Raw genomic sequence first — 21007 nt, 5'->3', positions numbered from 1 at the left:
ATGTCCCCCTCCAGTCCTCTAGCAGACAGTATGTCCCCCTCCAGTCCTCTAGCAGACAGTATGTCCCCCTCCAGTCCTCTAACAGACAGTATGTCCCCCTCCAGTCCTCTAACAGACAGTATGTCCCCCTCCAGTCCTCTAACAGACAGTATGTCCCCCTCCAGTCCTCTAACAGACAGTATGTCCCCCTCCAGTCCTCTAACAGACAGTATGTCCCCCTCCAGTCCTCTAACAGACAGTATGTCCCCCTCCAGTCCTCTCACAGACAGTATGTCCCCCTCCAGTCCTCTCACAGACAGTATGTCCCCCTCCAGTCCTCTAGCAGACAGTATGTCCCCCTCCAGTCCTCTTGCAGACAGTATGTCCCCCTCCAGTCCTCTTGCAGACAGTATGTCCCCCTCCAGTCCTCTAGCAAACAGTATGTCCCCCTCCAGTCCTCTAGGAGACAGTATGTCCCCCTCCAGTCCTCTAGCAGACCGTATGTCCCCCTCCAGTCCTCTAACAGACAGTATGTCCCCCTCCAGTCCTCTAACAGACAGTATGTCCCCCTCCAGTCCTCTTGCAGACAGTATGTCCCCCTCCAGTCCTCTAAGAGACAGTATGTCCCCCTCCAGTCCTCTAGGAGACAGTATGTCCCCCTCCAGTCCTCTAGACAGTATGTCCCCCTCCAGTCCTCTAGACAGTATGTCCCCCTCCAGTCCTCTAACAGACAGTATGTCCCCCTCCAGTCCTCTAGCAGACAGTATGTCCCCCTCCAGTCCTCTAAGCAGACAGTATGTCCCCCTCCAGTCCTCTAAGAGACAGTATGTCCCCCTCCAGTCCTCTAACAGACAGTATGTCCCCCTCCAGTCCTCTAACAGACAGTATGTCCCCCTCCAGTCCTCTAGCAGACAGTATGTCCCCCTCCAGTCCTCTAGCAGACAGTATGTCCCCCTCCAGTCCTCTAGCAGACAGTATGTCCCCCTCCAGTCCTCTAACAGACAGTATGTCCCCCTCCAGTCCCCTTGCAGACAGTATGTCCCCCTCCAGTCCTCTAACAGACAGTATGTCCCCCTCCAGTCCTCTAACAGACAGTATGTCCCCCTCCAGTCCTCTAACAGACAGTATGTCCCCCTCCAGTCCTCTTGCAGACAGTGTCTCCCTCCAGTCCTCGAGCAGAAAGTATGTATCCCTCCAGTCCTCTTGCAGACAGTATGTCCCCCTCCAGTCCTCTAACAGACAGTATGTCCAGCTCCAGTCCTCTTGCAGACAGTGTCTCCCTCCAGTCCTCGAGCAGACAGTATGTATCCCTCCAGTCCTCTAGCAGACAGTATGTCCCCCTCCAGTCCTCTTGCAGACAGTGTCTCCCTCTAGTCCTCTAGCAGACAGTATGTCTCCCTCCAGTCCTCTTGTAGACAGTATGTCCCCCTCCAGTCCTCTTGCAGACAGTGTCTCCCTCCAGTCCTCTAGCAGACAGTATGTCTCCCTCCAGTCCTCTAGCAGACAGTACGTCCCCCTCCAGTCCTCTAACAGACAGTACGTCCCCCTCCAGTCCTCTAGCAGACAGTATGTCCCCCTCCAGTCCTCTAAGAGACAGTATGTCCCCCTCCAGTCCTCTAAGAGACAGTATGTCCCCCTCCAGTCCTCTAAGAGACAGTATGTCCCCCTCCAGTCCTCTAACAGACAGTATGTCCCCCTCCAGTCCTCTTGCAGACAGTATGTCCCCCTCCAGTCCTCTTGCAGACAGTATGTCCCCCTCCAGTCTTCTAACAGACAGTATGTCCCCCTCCAGTCCTCTAGCAGACAGTGTCTCCAGTCTCTACTGCTGCAGTCGACGATAAGACCTTTGAAGGTTCCAGCTCACAGCAGACAGAGGATGAGGAATGATGATGCTGATGCTTGCTGAACAGAAAATGGCTCCCTATTGCACTGCGTTTAACCCTGGGCTCTGGCCAAAGGTCGTGCTCTATATAGGGAATAGGGTGCTATGGGCTCTGGTCAGAATTAGTGAACAACATAGGGAGTAGGGGGTCATTCTGGACTCATGCTGTGAGTCAGGCTGAATGTAGTCTCTTGTGACAGAGGAAACGGCTGGTCAGCGGACACTGATTAGCTTCTGGGTGACTACACGCTTAGATAAATAGGTGCTGTCTAGAACCTAAAAGAGTTCTTCAGCGGTCCCCATAGGAGAACCCTTTGACGAACCCTTTTTGGTTCCAGGTAGAACCCTTTTGGTTCCAGGTAGAACCCTTTTGGTTCCAGGTAGAACCCTTTTGGTTCCAGGTAGAACACTTTTGGTTCCCGGTAGAACACTTTTGGTTCCAGGTAGAACACTTTCCCCAGAGAGTTCTACATGGAACCCTAAAGATTTCTACCTGGAACCAAAAAGGGTTCTACATGGAACCCAACAGAGTTCTACCTGGAATCAAAACGGGTTCTACATGGAACCCAACAGAGTTCTACCTGGAACCAAAACGGGTTCTACATGGAACCCAACAGAGTTCTACCTGGAACCAAAAAGGGTTCGTCAAAGGGTTCTCCTATGGGGACAGCCAAAGAACCCTTGGAACCCTTTTGTTCTAAGAGTGTGGACTCGGCTGAGTGAGAGAGCCCTACCTGCGTGCTGCTTGGCCTTCTCTGCTCTGGCCTGTAGGACCTCAGCGCTGGGTGGTTCCTCCCTGCGGTGCTGCTGAGCTGATAGTGGGACCAGAGGGATCTCAGGTAGTTTCTCTCTCCACTGTTCTCCGTCCTGCTCTATCAGTAACCGCGTGATCCTGGAGGAACCACACACACACACACACAGCGTTATCCTCCCATCCTCTATTATGTAAGTGCAGGGACAGTGTATAAATAGTAGCTAGAGGACAGGGAGGGACAGCAGGTAATTCACACCACAGCGTTTGCTTGAAGCAGATTGACGTCTGAGCTGGATAATTAAGAGTCTATAAGTTAAGGCGGTCTGACTTGGGCCTTTCAAACAAACTCTCAATCACTTCACATGGTTGTGACTGTAGGGTGGATCAATTCTGTTAACTTTCCCAAAATGTCCAGGTTTTCGAGATATCGTGCTCGGTGGTTTCCAGATGGCCTGCTCACAGTCTCCTTATTCCAGATGGCCTGCTCATGGTCTCCTGATTCCAGATGGCCTGCTCATGGTCTCCTGATTCCAGATGGCCTGCTCACGGTCTCCTGATTCCAGATGGCCTGCTCGGTGGATTCGAGATGGCCTGCTCACGGTCTCCTGATTCCAGATGGCTGGCTCACGGTCTCCTGATTCCAGATGGCTGGCTCACGGTCACCTGATTCCAGATGGCCTGCTCACGGTCTCCTGATTCCAGATGGCCTGCTCACGGTCTCCTGATTCCAGATGGCCTGCTCGGTGGATTCGAGATGGCCTGCTCACGGTCTCCTGATTCCAGATGGCTGGCTCACGGTCTTCTGATTCCAGATGGCTGGCTCACGGTCTCCTGATTCCAGATGGCTGGCTCACGGTCTCCTGATTCCAGATGGCTGGCTCACGGTCTCCTGATTCCAGATGGCTGGCTCATGGTCTCCTGATTCCAGATGGCCTGCTCACGGTCTCCTGATTCCAGATGGCCTGCTCACGGTCTCCTGATTCCAGATGGCCTGCTCATGGTCTCCTGATTCCAGATGGCCTGCTCACAGTCACCTGATTCCAGATGGCCTGCTCACAGTCACCTGATTCCAGATGGCCTGCTCACAGTCACCTGATTCCAGATGGCCTGCTCACGGTCACCTGATTCCAGATGGCCTGCTCACGGTCTCCTGATTCCAGATGGCCTGCTCATGGTCTCCTGATTCCAGATGGCCTGCTCATGGTCTCTTGATTCCAGATGGCCTGCTCATGGTCTCCTGATTCCAGATGGCCTGCTCATGGTCTCCTGATTCCAGAAGGTCTGCTCACAGTCACCTGATTCCAGATGGCCTGCTCACAGTCACCTGATTCCAGATGGCCTGCTCACGGTCACCTGATTCCAGATGGCCTGCTCACGGTCTCCTGATTCCAGATGGCCTGCTCACAGTCACCTGATTCCAGATGGCCTGCTCACGGTCTCCTGATTCCAGATGGCCTGCTCACAGTCTCCTGATTCCAGATGGCCTGCTCATGGTCTCCTGATTCCAGATGGCCTGCTCATGGTCTCCTGATTCCAGATGGCCTGCTCATGGTCTCCTGATTCCAGATGGCCTGCTCATGGTCTCCTGATTCCAGATGGCCTGCTCATGGTCTCCTGATTCCAGATGGCCTGCTCATGGTCTCCTGATTCCAGATGGCCTGCTCATGGTCTCCTGATTCCAGATGGCCTGCTCACAGGTCTCCTGATTCCAGATGGCCTGCTCACAGTCACCTGATTCCAGATGGCCTGCTCACAGTCACCTGATTCCAGATGGCCTGCTCACAGTCACCTGATTCCAGATGGCCTGCTCACAGTCACCTGATTCCAGATGGCCTGCTCACAGTCTCCTGATTCCAGATGGCCTGCTCACAGTCTCCTGATTCCAGATGGCCTGCTCACAGTCTCCTGATTCCAGATGGCCTGCTCACGGTCTCCTGATTCCAGATGGCCTGCTCACGGTCTCCTGATTCCAGATGGCCTGCTCACAGTCTCCTGATTCCAGAAGGCCTGCTCACGGTCTCCTGATTCCAGATGGCCTGCTCACAGTCACCTGATTCCAGAAGGCCTGCTCACGGTCTCCTGATTCCAGATGGCCTGCTCATGGTCTCCTGATTCCAGATGGCCTGCTCATGGTCTCCTGATTCCAGATGGCCTGCTCATGGTCTCCTGATTCCAGATGGCCTGCTCATGGTCTTCCAGATGGCCTGCTGATTCCATTCCAGAAGGCCTGCTCACAGTCTCCTGATTCCAGAAGGCCTGCTCATGGTCTCCCGATTCCAGAAGGCCTGCTCATGGTCTCCTGATTCCAGATGGCCTGCTCATGGTCTCTTGATTCCAGAAGGCCTGCTCATGGTCTCCTGATTCCAGAAGGCCTGCTCATCGTCTCCTGATTCCAGATGGCCTGCTCATGGTCTCTTGATTCCAGGAATCCACCAACTGGGATTTCTGGAAAACCTGGGAAGTTTGGGAAGTTAATGGAACTTTGCAACCCTAATGAGGGTAAAGGTGAGGGTGAAGTAGTTTACCTGTTAACACTGTCGTGTGCAGCCTGCACACTGATATCTATCTGCAGCACGGTCTTGTAATCCACGTAGGCCTGTCGGTACCGCTCCATAGTCTCATAAGCCATGGCTCTGCGTAGGAGGGGCTTGAGGGAGAAGGGCTGCAGCTCCAAGGACCTGCAGGTTTAAATAGCATGAGACTGAGGACGGGAAGGGATCAGGTCTGGCCCTGTATACACCTACACTATAGTACCTAGCTACCTAGCGCATGTAGCATGAGACTGAGGATAGGAAGGGATCAGGTCTGGCCCTGTATACACCTACACTATAGTACCTAGCTACCTAGCGCATGTAGCGTGAGACTGAGGTTAGGAAGGGATCAGGTCTGGCCCTGTATACACCTACAGTACAGTACCTAGCTACCTAGCGCATGTAGCATGAGACTGAGGATAGGAAGGGATCAGGTCTGGCCCTGTATACACCTACACTATAGTACCTAGCTACCTAGCGCATGTAGCATGAGACTGAGGATAGGAAGGGATCAGGTCTGGCCCTGTATACACCTACACTATAGTACCTAGCTCCCTAGCATGAGACTGAGGACAGGATCAAGCCTGGCCCTGTATACACCTACAGTATAGTACCTAGCTACCTAGCGCATGTAGCATGAGACTGAGGATAGGAAGGGATCAGGTCTGGCCCTGTATACACCTACAGTACAGTACCTAGCTACCTAGCGCATGTAGCATGAGGATGGGAAAGGATTAGGTCTGGCCCTGTATACACCTACAGTACAGTACCTAGCTACCTAGCGCATGTAGCATGAGACTGAGGATAGGAAGGGATCAGGTCTGGCCCTGTATACACCTACACTATAGTACCTAGCTACCTAGCGCATGTAGCATGAGACTGAGGATAGGAAGGGATCAGGTCTGGCCCTGTATACACCTACACTATAGTACCTAGCTACCTAGCGCATGTAGCATGAGACTGAGGATAGGAAGGGATCAGGTCTGGCCCTGTATACACCTACACTATAGTACCTAGCTACCTAGCGCATGTAGCGTGAGACTGAGGATAGGAAGGGATCAGGTCTGGCCCTGTATACACCTACAGTACAGTACCTAGCTACCTAGCGCATGTAGCATGAGACTGAGGATAGGAAGGGATCAGGTCTGGCCCTGTATACACCTACAGTACAGTACCTAGCTACCTAGCGCATGTAGCATGAGACTGAGGATGGGAAGGGATCAGGTCTGGCCCTGTATACACCTACAGTACAGTACCTAGCTACCTAGCGCATGTAGCATGAGACTGAGGTTAGGAAGGGATCAGGTCTGGCCCTGTATACACCTACAGTACAGTACCTAGCTACCTAGCGCATGTAGCATGAGACTGAGGATAGGAAGGGATCAGGTCTGGCCCTGTATACACCTACAGTACAGTACCTAGCTACCTAGCGCATGTAGCATGAGACTGAGGATAGGAAGGGATCAGGTCTGGCCCTGTATACACCTACAGTACAGTACCTAGCTACCTAGCGCATGTAGCATGAGGATGGGAAAGGATTAGGTCTGGCCCTGTATACACCTACAGTACAGTACCTAGCTACCTAGCGCATGTAGCATGAGACTGAGGATAGGAAGGGATCAGGTCTGGCCCTGTATACACCTACAGTACAGTACCTAGCTACCTAGCGCATGTAGCATGAGGATGGGAAAGGATTAGGTCTGGCCCTGTATACACCTACAGTACAGTACCTAGCTACCTAGCGCATGTAGCATGAGACTGAGGATGGGAAAGGATCAGATCTGGCCCTGTATACACCCACACTATAGTACCTAGCTACCTAGCACATGTAGCATGAGACTGAGGACGGGAAGGGATCAGGTCTGGCCCTGTATACACCTACACTATAGTACCTAGCTACCTAGCGCATGTAGCATGAGACTGAGGATAGGAAGGGATCAGGTCTGGCCCTGTATACACCTACACTATAGTACCTAGCTACCTAGCGCATGTAGCATGAGACTGAGGATAGGAAGGGATCAGGTCTGGCCCTGTATACACCTACACTATAGTACCTAGCTACCTAGCGCATGTAGCATGAGACTGAGGATAGGAAGGGATCAGGTCTGGCCCTGTATACACCTACAGTACAGTACCTAGCTACCTAGCGCATGTAGCATGAGACTGAGGATAGGAAGGGATCAGGTCTGGCCCTGTATACACCTACACTATAGTACCTAGCTACCTAGCGCATGTAGCGTGAGGACCAATCAGAAAGGGATCAGGTCTGGCCCTGTATACACCTACAGTACAGTACCTAGCTACCTAGCTGCATGTAGCATGAGACTGAGGACTGGGATCAGGTCCTTCTGTTAGCTCAGTTGGTAGAGCATGGCGCTTGTAACGCCAGGGTAGTGGGTTCAGATTCCCTGACCACCCATACGTAGAATGTATGCACACATGACTGTAAGTCGCTTTGGATAAAAGCAAACTGCTAAATGGCATATATTATTATATTATTAGGTCTGGCCCTGTATACACCTACAGTATAGTACCTTTACCTAGCGCATGTAGCATGAGACTGAGGATAGGAAGGGATCAGGTCTGGCCCTGCATACACCCACACTATAGTACCTAGCTCCCTAGCGCATGTAGCATGAGACTGAGGATACCAAGTCAACATGAGTTTTACATGAGAGAGAGGAGGATGGTGTTTCTCTACCAGTAGGGTGAGTCAACATGTAGAGAGGAGGATGGTGTTTCTCTACCAGTAGGGTGAGTCAACATGAATGAGAGGGAGGATGGTGTTTCTCTGTACTAGTAGGGTGAGTCAACATGAAGAGAGGAGGATGGTGTTTCTATATCAGTATTGTGAGTCAATATGAAGAGAGGAGGGTGGGTTTCTATACCAGTAGGGTGAGTCAACATGTAGAGAGGAGGATGGTGTTTCTAGACCAGTAGGGTGAAGGCATGAAGAGAGGAGGGTGGTGTTTCTCTACCAGTAGGGTGAGACAAATGCTGAAGAGAGAGGCTAATGTTTCTCTACCAGTAGGGTGAGTCAACATGTGAGATGAGGAGGGTGGATTGTGTTTTTCTACCAGTAGGGTAGAAACATGAAGATGTGTTTCTAGCTACCAGTAGGGTGAGACAACATGAAGAGGGGAGGATGGTGTTTCTCTACCAGTAGGGTGAGACAACATGAAGAGAGGAGGGTAATTTCTCTACCAGTAGGGTGAGACAACATGAAGAGAGGAGGGTGGTGTTTCTCTACCAGTAGGGTGAGACAACATGAAGAGAGGAGGATGCATTGGTGTTTCTCTACCAGTAGGGTGAGTCAACATGAAGAGAGGAGGGTGCATTGGTGTTTCTCTACCAGTAGGGTGAGTCAACATGTAGAGAGGAGGATGGTGTTTCTCTACCAGTAGGGTGAGTCAACATGTAGAGGGAGGATGGTGTTTCCAGTAGGGTGAGTCAACATGAGAGAGGGAGGTGGTGTTGAATGTCTCTTACCAGTAGGGTGAGTCAACATGAGAGAGGAGGATGGTGTTTCATACCAGTGAAGTCAACATGTAGAGAGGAAACAATGGTGTTTCTCTACCAGTAGGGTGAGTCAACATGTAGAGAGGAATGTGGTGTTTCTCTACCAGTAGGGTGAGTCAACATGAAGAGAGGAGGATGGTGTTTCTCTACCAGTAGGGTGAGTCAACATGAAGAGAGGAGGATGGTGTTTCTCTACCAGTAGGGTGAGTCAACATGAGAGAGAGGATGGTGTTTCTACCAGTAGGGTGAGTCAACATGAGAGAGGAGGGTGACCATTGGTGTTTCTCACCAGTAGGGTGAGGCAACATGTAGAGAGGAGGATGGTGTTTCTCTACCAGTATGGTGAGTCAACATGTAGAGAGGAGGATGGTGTTTCTCTACCAGTAGGGTGAGTCAACCAGAAGAGAGGAGGATGGTGTTTCTCCAGTAGGGTGAGTCAACATGAAGAGACCAGGATGGTCCTTGGTGTTTCAACCAGTAGGGTGAGTCAACATGAAGAGAGGAGGGTGGTGTTTCTCTACCAGTAGGGTGAGTCAACATGACCAGACCAGGAGGGTGGTGTTTCTCTACCAGTAGGGTGAGTCAACATGAAGAGAGGAGGGTGGTGTTTCTCTCCAGTAGGGTGAGTCAACATGAAGAGAGAGTATGGCAAGGTGTTTCTCTACCAGTAGGGTGAGTCAACATGAAGAGAGGAGGTGTGGTGTTTCTCAACCAGTAGGGTGAGTCAACATGAAGAGAGGAGGGTGGTGTTTCTCTACCAGTAGGGTGAGTCAACATGAAGAGAGGAGGGTGGTGTTTCTCTACCAGTAGGGTGAGTCAACATGAAGAGAGGAGGGTGGTGTTTCCTACCAGTAGGGTGAGTCAACATGAAGAGACCAGGGTGGTGTTTCTCCAGTAGGGTGAGTCAACAGAAGAGAGGAGGGTGGTGTTTCTCTCCCAGTAGGTTTGAGTCAACATGAAGAGAGGAGGGTGGTGTTTCTCTACCAGTAGGGTGAGTCAACATGAAGAGAGGAGGATGGTGTTTCTATACCAGTAGGGTGAGTCAATATGAAGAGAGGAGGGTGGTGTTTCTATACCAGTAGGGTGAGACAACATGGTTTTTCTACACAGACACACACACACACACACACACACACACATGGTTTCACACACACACACACACACACACACACACACACACACACACACACACACACACACACACACACACACACACACACACACACACACACAAATCAGATGTCACTGTATCAGACTCAGGTTTTGTGATGAAACAAAGGTGTGGTTGAATGTATTCTTATTGTCTCAGGCCTGAGGCCTATTTATCATGATGTCAATGCATATGAACTAACAGGTTATAGAGCAAACAATGCAATTATCACAGCACACAGGTTGTGGAATGTGGAATATTTTCTGGCTTGTCTTCCCCAGTGATTTGACCCACGCAACAGAACTTCAACCAGACCAGCCAAGCCTCCTCTATGGTTTCAACCAGACCAGACCAGCCAAGCCTCCTCTATGGTTTCAACCAGACCTCCTCTATGGTTTCAACCAGACCAACCAAGCTAGCCTGGTCCCTGTGGTCTGCAGTAGGGCACTATATAGGGAATAGACTGGTCCCTGTGGTCTGCAGTAGGGCACTATATAGGGAATAGACTGGTCCCTGTGGTCTGCAGTAGGGCACTATATAGGGAATAGACTGGTCCCTGTGGTCTGCAGTAGGGCACTATATAGGGAATAGACTGGTCCCTGTGGTCTGCAGTAGGGCACTATATAGGGAATAGACTGGTCCCTGTAGTCTGCAGTAGGGCACTATATAGGGAATAGACTGCCATATGGGACAAAGACTAAGAAGGACCGTTCTGGAAGGAGGATGTCTATAATCATGATAATAATGTCGATAATAATGTCTATAATAATGTCTATAATGTCTATAATAATGTCTATAATAATGTCTATAATAATGTCTATAATAGTGTCTAAAATAATGTCTAATGTCTATAATAATGTATATAATAATGTCTATAATGTCTATAATCATGTCTATAATGACTATAATAATGTCTATAATAATATCTATAATGTCTATAAGAATGTCTATAATGACTATAATAATGTCTATAATAATATCTATAATGTCTATAAGAATGTCTATAATGTCTATAATAATGTCTATAATAATGTCTATAATAATGTCTATAATGTATATAATAATGTATAGTTGTTGAGGAGGGTCTCACCTGGTGCAGTCCTGTATACACTCAGAGCTGTTTCCATCTTTCAGGTAGCAGGCTGCTCTGTTAGAGTAGAGCACACACAGGTCCTCTGGACTGTCCAATCCTACCAACCAGACACAGAGACATTATTACACAGGTCCTCTGGACTGTCCAATCCTACCAACCAGACACAGAGACATTATTACACAGGTCCTCAGGACTGTCCAATCCTATCAACCAGACACAGAGACATTATTACACAGGTCCTCAGGACTGTCCAATCCTATCAACCAGACACAGAGACATTATTACACAGGTCCTCAGGGCTGTCCAATCCTACCAACCAGACACAGAGACATTACTACACAGGTCCTCAGGACTGTCCAATCCTACCAACCAGACACAGAGACATTATTACACAGGTCCTCAGGGCTGTCCAATCCTACCAACCAGACACAGAGACATTACTACACAGGTCCTCAGGACTGTCCAATCCTACCAACCAGACACAGAGACATTATTACACAGGTCCTCAGGGCTGTCCAATCCTACCAACCAGACACAGAGACATTATTACACAGGTCCTCAGGACTGTCCAATCCTGTCAACCAGACAGAGAGACATTATTACACAGGTCCTCAGGGCTGTCCAGTCCTATCAACCAGACACAGAGACATTACTACACAGACTCAGACAGTCCAAGTTGTAACCAGACATCAGAGACTGTTACAGTCTGGTGGGCTGTCTACGGAGCGTGCTGTTGCCTGCTAATCAGCTACCAACCAGACACAGAGACATTATCCCTGCACCTGGCATCCTTTCAGGGCTGTCTCAATTTTCCTCCCTGTCCAGACACAGAGACATTTCTACCATTCTAAGTTCTCAAGCATCTGCCTCTAACCCTAGGAACCTTTGCCACCTTCTCCTCCCTCCTGAATCCTCCCCCTCCCTCCTCCCTCTCTGCAGATGACTTCGTCACCATTTTGAAAAGAAGGTCGATGACATCCGATCCTCGTTTGCTAAGTCAAACGACACCGCTGGTTCTGCTCACACTGCCCTACCCTATGCTCCTCCTCTTTCTCCCCTCTCTCTCCAGATGAAATCTGCGTCTTGTGACGGCCGGCCGCCCAACAACCTGCCCGCTGACCCTATCCCCTCCTCTCTTCTCCAGACATTTCCGAGACCTTTCCCTTACCTCAGGTCCTCATCAACTGTCCAATCCTACCAACCAGACAAGAGAGCCAGAGTTGCACCCCTTCTGGTCCTCCTAGGACTGTCCCTCCGATGTCCTACTACAACCAGACACAGAGACATTACTCCAAAACTCTTGGTCCTCCTTGGCCAGTCTATCCTACCAACAGAATGACCTTCATGATCCAAACCAGTCAGGTTTCAAGACTAGTCATTCAACTGAGACTGCTCTTCTCTGTATCACGGAGGCGCTCCGCACTGCTAAAGCTAACTCTCTCTCCTCTGCTCCAACCAGACACAGAACCATCAGATCCTCCTCTCCACACAGGTCTCCAGCGACCCACGCTTGTTGCGTCCTACCTGACAGGTCATTCCTACCAGGTGGCGTGGCGAGAATCTGTCTCCTCACCACGCGCTCTCACCACTGGTGTCCCCAGGGCTCTGTTCTAGGCCCTCTCTTACCAGATACACCAAGTCACTTGGCTCTGTCATAGGTCCTCAGGTCTGTCCTATCATTGCTATGCAGACCAGACACAGAGACATTATTTCACAGGACCAGGTGGGAATCGCATGTCTGCATGTCTGGCAGACATATCAGACCAGACGGATCACCACCTCACTGAACCTCAGCATCTTCCTCCCGGGGAAGGACTGCCCGTTCCATGATCTCGCCATCACGGTTGACAACCTCCATTGTGTCCTCCTCCCAGACACAGAACCTTGGCGTGACCTGGTCCACCCTCAGGACTGTCCAATCCTGTAGGTTCATGCAACAACAGACACCCTGCCTCACACAGGAAGCATCCTACCAGGCACTTGTCATCTCCCGTCTTGATTACTGCAGGTCCTGTTGGCTGGGCTCCCTGCCTGTGCCATTAAACCCCTACTACTCAACCAGACACAGAGACATCTGGTGTTCAACCTTCCCAAGTTCTCTCAGGGCTGTCCAATCCTACTGGCCAGACACAGAGACATTATTACAAGACCATGGTCCTCCTAGGAGCTGTCCACCTCAGTCCTCCAGGCTCTGAACAGACCCTACACCCAAACAAGGGCACTGCGTTCATCCACCTCTGGCCTGCTCGCCCCTACCACTGAGGAAGTACAGTTCCCGCTCAGCCCAGTCAAACTGTTCGCTGCATTAATGGTGGAACAAACTCCTCAGGGCCAGTCAGCAATCCTATCAACCAGACACAGAACATTACCTCTTCAAGGAATACAGGATAGGGTAAGTAAGGTAGGTAATCCTCTCCCCCCAACAAGATTTAGATGCAAGGGCTGTTCCACTGGTTGTCATAAGGTGTATGCACCAATTTGTAAGTCGCTCTGGATAAGAGCGTCTACTGTAATGAAATGTAATAAAGGTCTGAGGTGAGGATAATGAGGAAGGCCTTTTGGTTTGAACTGTACCACAGTATGAAAGTAGTAGTTGAATGTGCCCCTGGGTTCTGGGCATGTTGATACACGGGAGGTGATTCTAATGAAAACAAACCCAGGATGTTAAATAAGGAGATCAGTATGTTGTCGTTCTGTTTGACTCAGAGGTCTGTACTGGGATCAGATGTTAGGAATACACTGTTATAATGTGACTTCCAGAGGCCTGTACTGGGATCAGATGTTAGGTGTTTACGGCTATAGTGTCACAATGACTTCCTACATACAGACATTCCTAACCTGGTTGGACCAAATGCTTTACTTCCTACATACAGAACATTCCTAACCTGGTTGGACCAAATGTTTACTTCCTACATACAGAACATTCCTGACCTGGTCGGACCAAAGGCTTTACAGGAAGTGGAATGTGGTTTCTGTTCAACGATGTTAATAACTATGGCAGGTCTAGTCTCTGGCCTACTGCTACTACGGCTGGTGGAAAAGCCAGTCTGGACACATCGGGAGACGCTTCAGTTACACTGCCTGGGAGACATTTCTCAGAGACAGAGCGTCTCACTGTGACATGTCTCCCTACAGAGTGTCTCACTGGGACATGTCTCCCTACAGAGTGTCTCCCTACAGAGTGTCTCACTGTGACATGTCTCCTACAGAGTGTCTCCCTACAGAGTGTCTCACTGGGACATGTCTCCCTACAGAGTGTCTCACTGTGACATGTCTCCCTACAGAGCGTCTCACTGTGACATGTCTCCCTACAGAGTGTCTCACTGTGACATGTCTCCCTACAGAGTGTCTCACTGTGACATGTCTCCCTACAGAGCGTCTCACTGTGACATGTCTCCCTACAGAGTGTCTCCCTACAGAGTGTCTCACTGTGACATGTCTCCCTACAGAGTGTCTCACTGTGACATGTCTCCCTACAGAGTGTCTCACTGTGACATGTCTCCCTACAGAGTGTCTCACTGTGACATGTCTCCCTACAGAGTGTCTCCCTACAGAGTGTCTCACTGTGACATGTCTCCCTACAGAGTGTCTCCCTACAGAGTGTCTCACTGTGACATGTCTCTCTACAGAGTGTCTCCCTACAGAGTGTCTCACTGTGACATGTCTCCCTACAGAGTGTCTCCCTACAGAGTGTCTCACTGTGACATGTCTCCCTACAGAGTGTCTCCCTACAGAGCGTCTCACTGTGACATGTCTCCCTACAGAGTGTCTCACTGTGACATGTCTCCCTACAGAGTGTCTCACTGTGACATGTCTCCCTACAGAGTGTCTCCCACAGTGTCTCCCTACAGAGTGTCTCACTGTGACATGTCTCCTACAGAGTGTCTCACCTACAGAGTGTCTCCCTACAGAGTGTCTCACTGTGACATGTCTCCCTACAGAGTGTCTCACTGTGACATGTCTCCCTACAGAGTGTCTCACTGTGACATGTCTCCCTACAGAGTGTCTCACTGTGACATGTCTCCCTACAGAGTGTCTCACTGTGACATGTCTCCCTACAGAGTGTCTCACTGTGACATGTCTCCCTACAGAGTGTCTCACTGTGACATGTCTCCCTACAGAGTGTCTCACTGTGACATGTCTCCCTACAGAGTGTCTCCCTACAGAGTGTCTCACTGTGACATGTCTCCCTACAGAGTGTCTCCCTACAGAGTGTCTCACTGTGACATGTCTCCCTACAGAGTGTCTCACTGTGACATGTCTCCCTACAGAGTGTCTCACTGTGACATGTCTCCCTACAGAGTGTCTCACTGTGACATGTCTCCCTACAGAGTGTCTCACTACAGAGTGTCTATACTGTGACATGTCTCCCTACAGAGTGTCTCACTGTGACATGTCTCCCTACAGAGTGTCTCACTGTGACATGTCTCCCTACAGAGTGTCTCACTGTGACATGTCTCCCTACAGAGTGTCTCACTGTGACATGTCTCCCTACAGAGTGTCTCACTGTGACATGTCTCCCTACAGAGTGTCTCACTGTGACATGTCTCCCTACAGAGTGTCTCCCTACATAGTGTCTCACTGTGACATGTCTCCCTACAGAGTGTCTCCCTACAGAGTGTCTCCCTGTGACATGTCTCCCTACAGAGTGTCTCCCTGGGACAGAGTGTCTCCCTACAGAGTGTCTCACTGTGACATGTCTCTCTACAGAGTGTCTCCCTACAGAGTGTCTCACTGTGACATGTCTCCCTACAGAGTGTCTCCCTACAGAGTGTCTCCCTACAGAGTGTCTCACTGTGACATGTCTCCCTACAGAGTGTCTCACTGTGACATGTCTCCCTACAGAGTGTCTCACTGTGACATGTCTCCCTACAGAGTGTCTCCCTACAGAGTGTCTCACTGTGACATGTCTCCCTACAGAGTGTCTCACTGGGACATGTCTCCTACAGAGTGTCTCACTGTGACATGTCTCCCTACAGAGTGTCTCACTGTGACATGTCTCCCTACAGAGCGTCTCACTGTGACATGTCTCCCTACAGAGTGTCTCCCTACAGAGTGTCTCCCTACAGAGTGTCTCACTGTGACATGTCTCCCTACAGAGTGTCTCACTGGGACATGTCTCCCTACAGAGTGTCTCACTGTGAGTGTCTACTGTGACATGTCTCCCTACAGAGTGTCTCACTGTGACATGTCTCCCTACAGAGTGTCTCACTGTGACATGTCTCCCTACAGAGTGTCTCACTACAGAGTGTCTATACTGTGACATGTCTCCCTACAGAGTGTCTCCCTACAGAGTGTCTCACTGTGACATGTCTCCCTACAGAGTGTCTCCCTACAGAGCGTCTCACTGTGACATGTCTCCCTACAGAGCGTCTCACTGTGACATGTCTCCCTACAGAGTGTCTCCCTACAGAGTGTCTCACTGTGACATGTCTCCCTACAGAGTGTCTCACTGTGACATGTCTCCCTACAGAGTGTCTCCCTACAGAGTGTCTCACTGTGACATGTCTCCCTACAGAGTGTCTCACTGTGACATGTCTCCCTACAGAGTGTCTCACTGTGACATGTCTCCCTACAGAGTGTCTCACTGTGACATGTCTCCCTACAGAGTGTCTCCCTACAGAGTGTCTCACTGTGACATGTCTCCCTACAGAGTGTCTCACTGTGACATGTCTCCCTACAGAGTGTCTCACTGTGACATGTCTCCCTACAGAGTGTCTCCCTACAGAGTGTCTCACTACAGAGTGTCTATACTGTGACATGTCTCCCTACAGAGTGTCTCACTGTGACATGTCTCCCTACAGAGTGTCTCACTGTGACATGTCTCCCTACAGAGTGTCTCACTGTGACATGTCTCCTTACAGAGTGTCTCCCTACAGAGTGTCTCACTGTGACATGTCTCCCTACAGAGTGTCTCACTGTGACATGTCTCCCTACAGAGTGTCTCACTGTGAAGTGTCTCCCTACAGAGTGTCTCACTGTGACATGTCTCCCTACAGAGTGTCTCACTGTGACATGTCTCCCTACAGAGTGTCTCCCTACATAGTGTCTCACTGTGACATGTCTCCCTACAGAGTGTCTCACTGTGACATGTCTCCCTACAGAGTGTCTCCTACAGAGTGTCTCCTACAGAGTGTCTCACTGTGACATGTCTCCCTACAGAGTGTCTCACTGTGACATGTCTCCCTACAGAGTGTCTCCCTACAGAGTGTCTCACTGTGACATGTCTCCCTACAGAGTGTCTCACTGGGACATGTCTCCCTACAGAGTGTCTCACTGTGACATGTCTCCCTACAGAGTGTCTCACTGTGACATGTCTCCCTACAGAGTGTCTCCCTACAGAGTGTCTCACTGTGACATGTCTCCCTACAGAGTGTCTCCCTGTGACATGTCTCCTGAGACATGTCTCCCTACAGAGTGTCTCACTGTGACATGTCTCCCTACAGAGTGTCTCACTGTGACATGTCTCCCTACAGAGTGTCTCCCTACAGAGTGTCTCACTGTGACATGTCTCCCTACAGAGTGTCTCACTGTGACATGTCTCCCTACAGAGTGTCTCACTGGGACATGTCTCCCTACAGAGTGTCTCCCTGTGACATGTCTCCCTACAGAGTGTCTCACTGTGACATGTCTCCCTACAGAGTGTCTCACTGTGACATGTCTCCCTACAGAGTGTCTCCTACAGAGTGTCTCACTGTGACATGTCTCCCTACAGAGTGTCTCACTGTGACATGTCTCCCTACAGAGTGTCTCACTGTGACATGTCTCCCTACAGAGTGTCTCCCTACAGAGTGTCTCACTGTGACATGTCTCCCTACAGAGTGTCTCACTGTGACATGTCTCCCTACAGAGTGTCTCCCTACAGAGTGTCTCACTGACATGTCTCCCTACAGAGTGTCTCCCTAGTGTCTCACTGTGACATGTCTCCCTACAGAGTGTCTCACTGTGACATGTCTCCCTACAGAGTGTCTCCCTTGTGACAGAGTGTCTCACTGTGACATGTCTCCCTACAGAGTGTCTCCTACAGAGTGTCACTGTGACATGTCTCCCTACAGAGTGTCTCACCTACATGTCTCCCTACAGAGTGTCTCACTGTGACATGTCTCCCTACAGAGTGTCTCCCTACAGAGTGTCTCACTGACATGTCTCCCTACAGAGTGTCTCCCTACAGAGTGTCTCACTGTGTCTCCCTACAGAGTGTCTCACTGTGACATGTCTCCCTACAGAGTGTCTCCCTACAGAGTGTCTCACTGTGACATGTCTCCCTACAGAGTGTCTCACTGTGACATGTCTCCCTACAGAGTGTCTCACTGTGACATGTCTCCCTACAGAGTGTCTCACTGTGACATGTCTCCCTACAGAGTGTCTCACTGTGACATGTCTCCCTACAGAGTGTCTCACTGTGACATGTCTCCCTACAGAGTGTCTCCTACAGAGTGTCTCCTGTGACATGTCTCCCTACAGAGTGTCTCCCTACTGTGACATGTCTCCCTACAGAGTGTCTCACTGTGACATGTCTCCCTACAGAGTGTCTCACTGTGACATGTCTCCCTACAGAGTGTCTCACTGTGACATGTCTCCCTACAGAGTGTCTCACTGTGACATGTCTCCCTACAGAGTGTCTCACTGTGACATGTCTCCTACAGAGTGTCTCACTGTGACATGTCTCCCTACAGAGTGTCTCACTGTGACATGTCTCCCTACAGAGTGTCTCACTGTGACATGTCTCCCTACAGAGTGTCTCCCTACAGAGTGTCTCACTGTGACATGTCTCCCTACAGAGTGTCTCCCTACAGAGTGTGTCTCCCTGTGACAGAGTGTCTCCCTACAGAGTGTCTCACTGTGAGATGTCTCCCTACAGAGTGTCTCACTGTGACATGTCTCCCTACAGAGTGTCTCACTGTGACATACAGAGTGTCTCACTGTGACATGTCTCCCTACAGAGTGTCTCACTGTGACATGTCTCCCTACAGAGTGTCTCACTGTGACATGTCTCCCTACAGAGTGTCTCACTGTGACATGTCTCCCTACAGAGTGTCTCACTGTGACATGTCTCCCTACAGAGTGTCTCCCTACAGAGTGTCTCACTGTGACATGTCTCCCTACAGAGTGTCTCACTGTGACATGTCTCCCTACAGAGTGTCTCACTGTGACATGTCTCCCTACAGAGTGTCTCACTGTGACATGTCTCCCTACAGAGTGTCTCACTGTGACATGTCTCCCTACAGAGTGTCTCACTGTGACATGTCTCCCTACAGAGTGTCTCACTGTGACATGTCTCCCTACAGAGTGTCTCCCTACAGAGTGTCTCACTGTGACATGTCTCCCTACAGAGTGTCTCACTGTGACATGTCTCCCTACAGAGTGTCTCACTGTGACATGTCTCCCTACAGTGTCTCACTGTGACATGTCTCCCTACAGAGTGTCTCACTGTGACATGTCTCCCTACAGAGTGTCTCACTGTGACATGTCTCCCTGTGACATGTCTCCCTACAGAGTGTCTCACTGTGACATCTCCCTACAGAGTGTCTCCTACAGAGTGTCTCACTGTGACATGTCTCCCTACAGAGTGTCTCACTACAGAGTGTCTCACTGTGACATGTCTCCCTACAGAGTGTCTCACTGTGACATGTCTCCCTACAGAGTGTCTCACTGTGACATGTCTCCCTACAGAGTGTCTCCCTACAGAGTGTCTCACTGTGACATGTCTCCCTACAGAGTGTCTCACTGTGACATGTCTCCCAGAGTACAGAGTGTCTCACTGTGACATGTCTCCCTACAGAGTGTCTCACTGTGACATGTCTCCCTACAGAGTGTCTCACTGTGACATGTCTCCCTACAGAGTGTCTCACTGTGACATGTCTCTCTACAGAGTGTCTCCTACAGAGTGTCTCACTGTGACATGTCTCCCTACAGAGTGTCTCACTGTGACATGTCTCCCTACAGAGTGTCTCACTGTGACATGTCTCCCTACAGAGCGTCTCACTGTGACATGTCTCCCTACAGAGTGTCTCCCTACAGAGTCTCTCACTGTGACATGTCTCTCTACAGAGTGTCTCCCTACAGAGTGTCTCACTGTGACATGTCTCCCTACAGCGTGTCTCACTGTGACATGTCTCCTTACAGAGTGTCTCACTGTGACATGTCTCCTTACAGAGTGTCTCACTGTGACATGTCTCCCTACAGAGTGTCTCACTGTGACATGTCTCCCTACAGAGTGTCTCCCTACAGAGTGTCTCACTGTGACACAAATCTCCCTACAGAGTGTCTCACTGTGACACAAATCTCCCTACAGAGTGTCTCACTGTGACACAAATCTCCCTACAGAGTGTCTCACTGTGACATGTCTCCCTACAGAGTGTCTCCCTACAGAGTGTCTCACTGTGACATGTCTCCCTACAGAGTGTCTCACTGTGACATGTCTCCCTACAGAGTGTCTCACTGTGACATGTCTCCCTACAGAGTGTCTCCCTACAGAGTGTCTCACTGTGACATGTCTCCTTACAGAGTGTCTCACTGTGACATGTCTCCCTACAGAGTGTCTCACTGTGACATGTCTCCCTACAGAGTGTCTCACTGGGACATGTCTCCCTACAGAGTGTCTCCTGTGACAGAGTGTCTCCCTACAGAGTGTCTCACTGTGACATGTCTCCCTACAGAGTGTCTCCCAGAGTACAGAGCGTCTCTACAGAGTGTCTCACTGTGACATGTCTCCCTACAGAGCGTCTCACTGTGACATGTCTCCCTACAGAGTGTCTCACTGTGACATGTCTCCCTACAGAGTGTCTCACTGTGACATGTCTCCCTACAGAGTGTCTCACTGTGACATGTCTCCCTACAGAGTGTCTCACTGTGACATGTCTCCCTACAGAGTGTCTCACTGTGACATGTCTCCCTACAGAGTGTCTCACTGTGACATGTCTCCCTACAGAGTGTCTCACTGTGACATGTCTCCCTACAGAGTGTCTCACTGTGACATGTCTCCCTACAGAGCGTCTCACTGTGACATGTCTCCCTTATACAGAGTGTCTCCATTATAGAGTGTCTCACTGTGACATGTCTGACAGAGTGTCTCCCTACAGAGTGTCTCACTGTGACA

General features: G+C 50.2%; 1 protein-coding gene across 1 annotated transcript in view; it reads right to left on the bottom strand.

Moving 5' to 3' along the window:
• LOC118379562 (sperm-associated antigen 1A-like) overlaps window positions 1-11697 on the bottom strand; it is a 45173-nt gene extending 33476 nt beyond the window's left edge. Inside the window, exons 1-7 of the mRNA XM_052512896.1 lie at window positions 11691-11697; window positions 11385-11429; window positions 11226-11270; window positions 11067-11111; window positions 10906-11005; window positions 5141-5293; window positions 2596-2753 (exon numbers count right to left, since the gene is read on the bottom strand). Of these exons, the coding sequence (XP_052368856.1) occupies window positions 2596-2753; window positions 5141-5293; window positions 10906-11005; window positions 11067-11111; window positions 11226-11270; window positions 11385-11429; window positions 11691-11697 (553 nt within the window). The remainder of the gene's footprint in view (window positions 1-2595; window positions 2754-5140; window positions 5294-10905; window positions 11006-11066; window positions 11112-11225; window positions 11271-11384; window positions 11430-11690) is intronic.
• Between the last annotated feature and the right edge of the window lie 9310 nt (window positions 11698-21007).

This window comes from Oncorhynchus keta, unplaced genomic scaffold (genome assembly GCF_023373465.1).
Source record: "Oncorhynchus keta strain PuntledgeMale-10-30-2019 unplaced genomic scaffold, Oket_V2 Un_contig_9404_pilon_pilon, whole genome shotgun sequence".
In the NCBI taxonomy this organism is placed as follows: Eukaryota; Metazoa; Chordata; class Actinopteri; order Salmoniformes; family Salmonidae; genus Oncorhynchus; species Oncorhynchus keta.
Note: the sequence above shows the minus strand (reverse complement) of the source record. Positions and strands in the feature narration are given on the sequence as shown.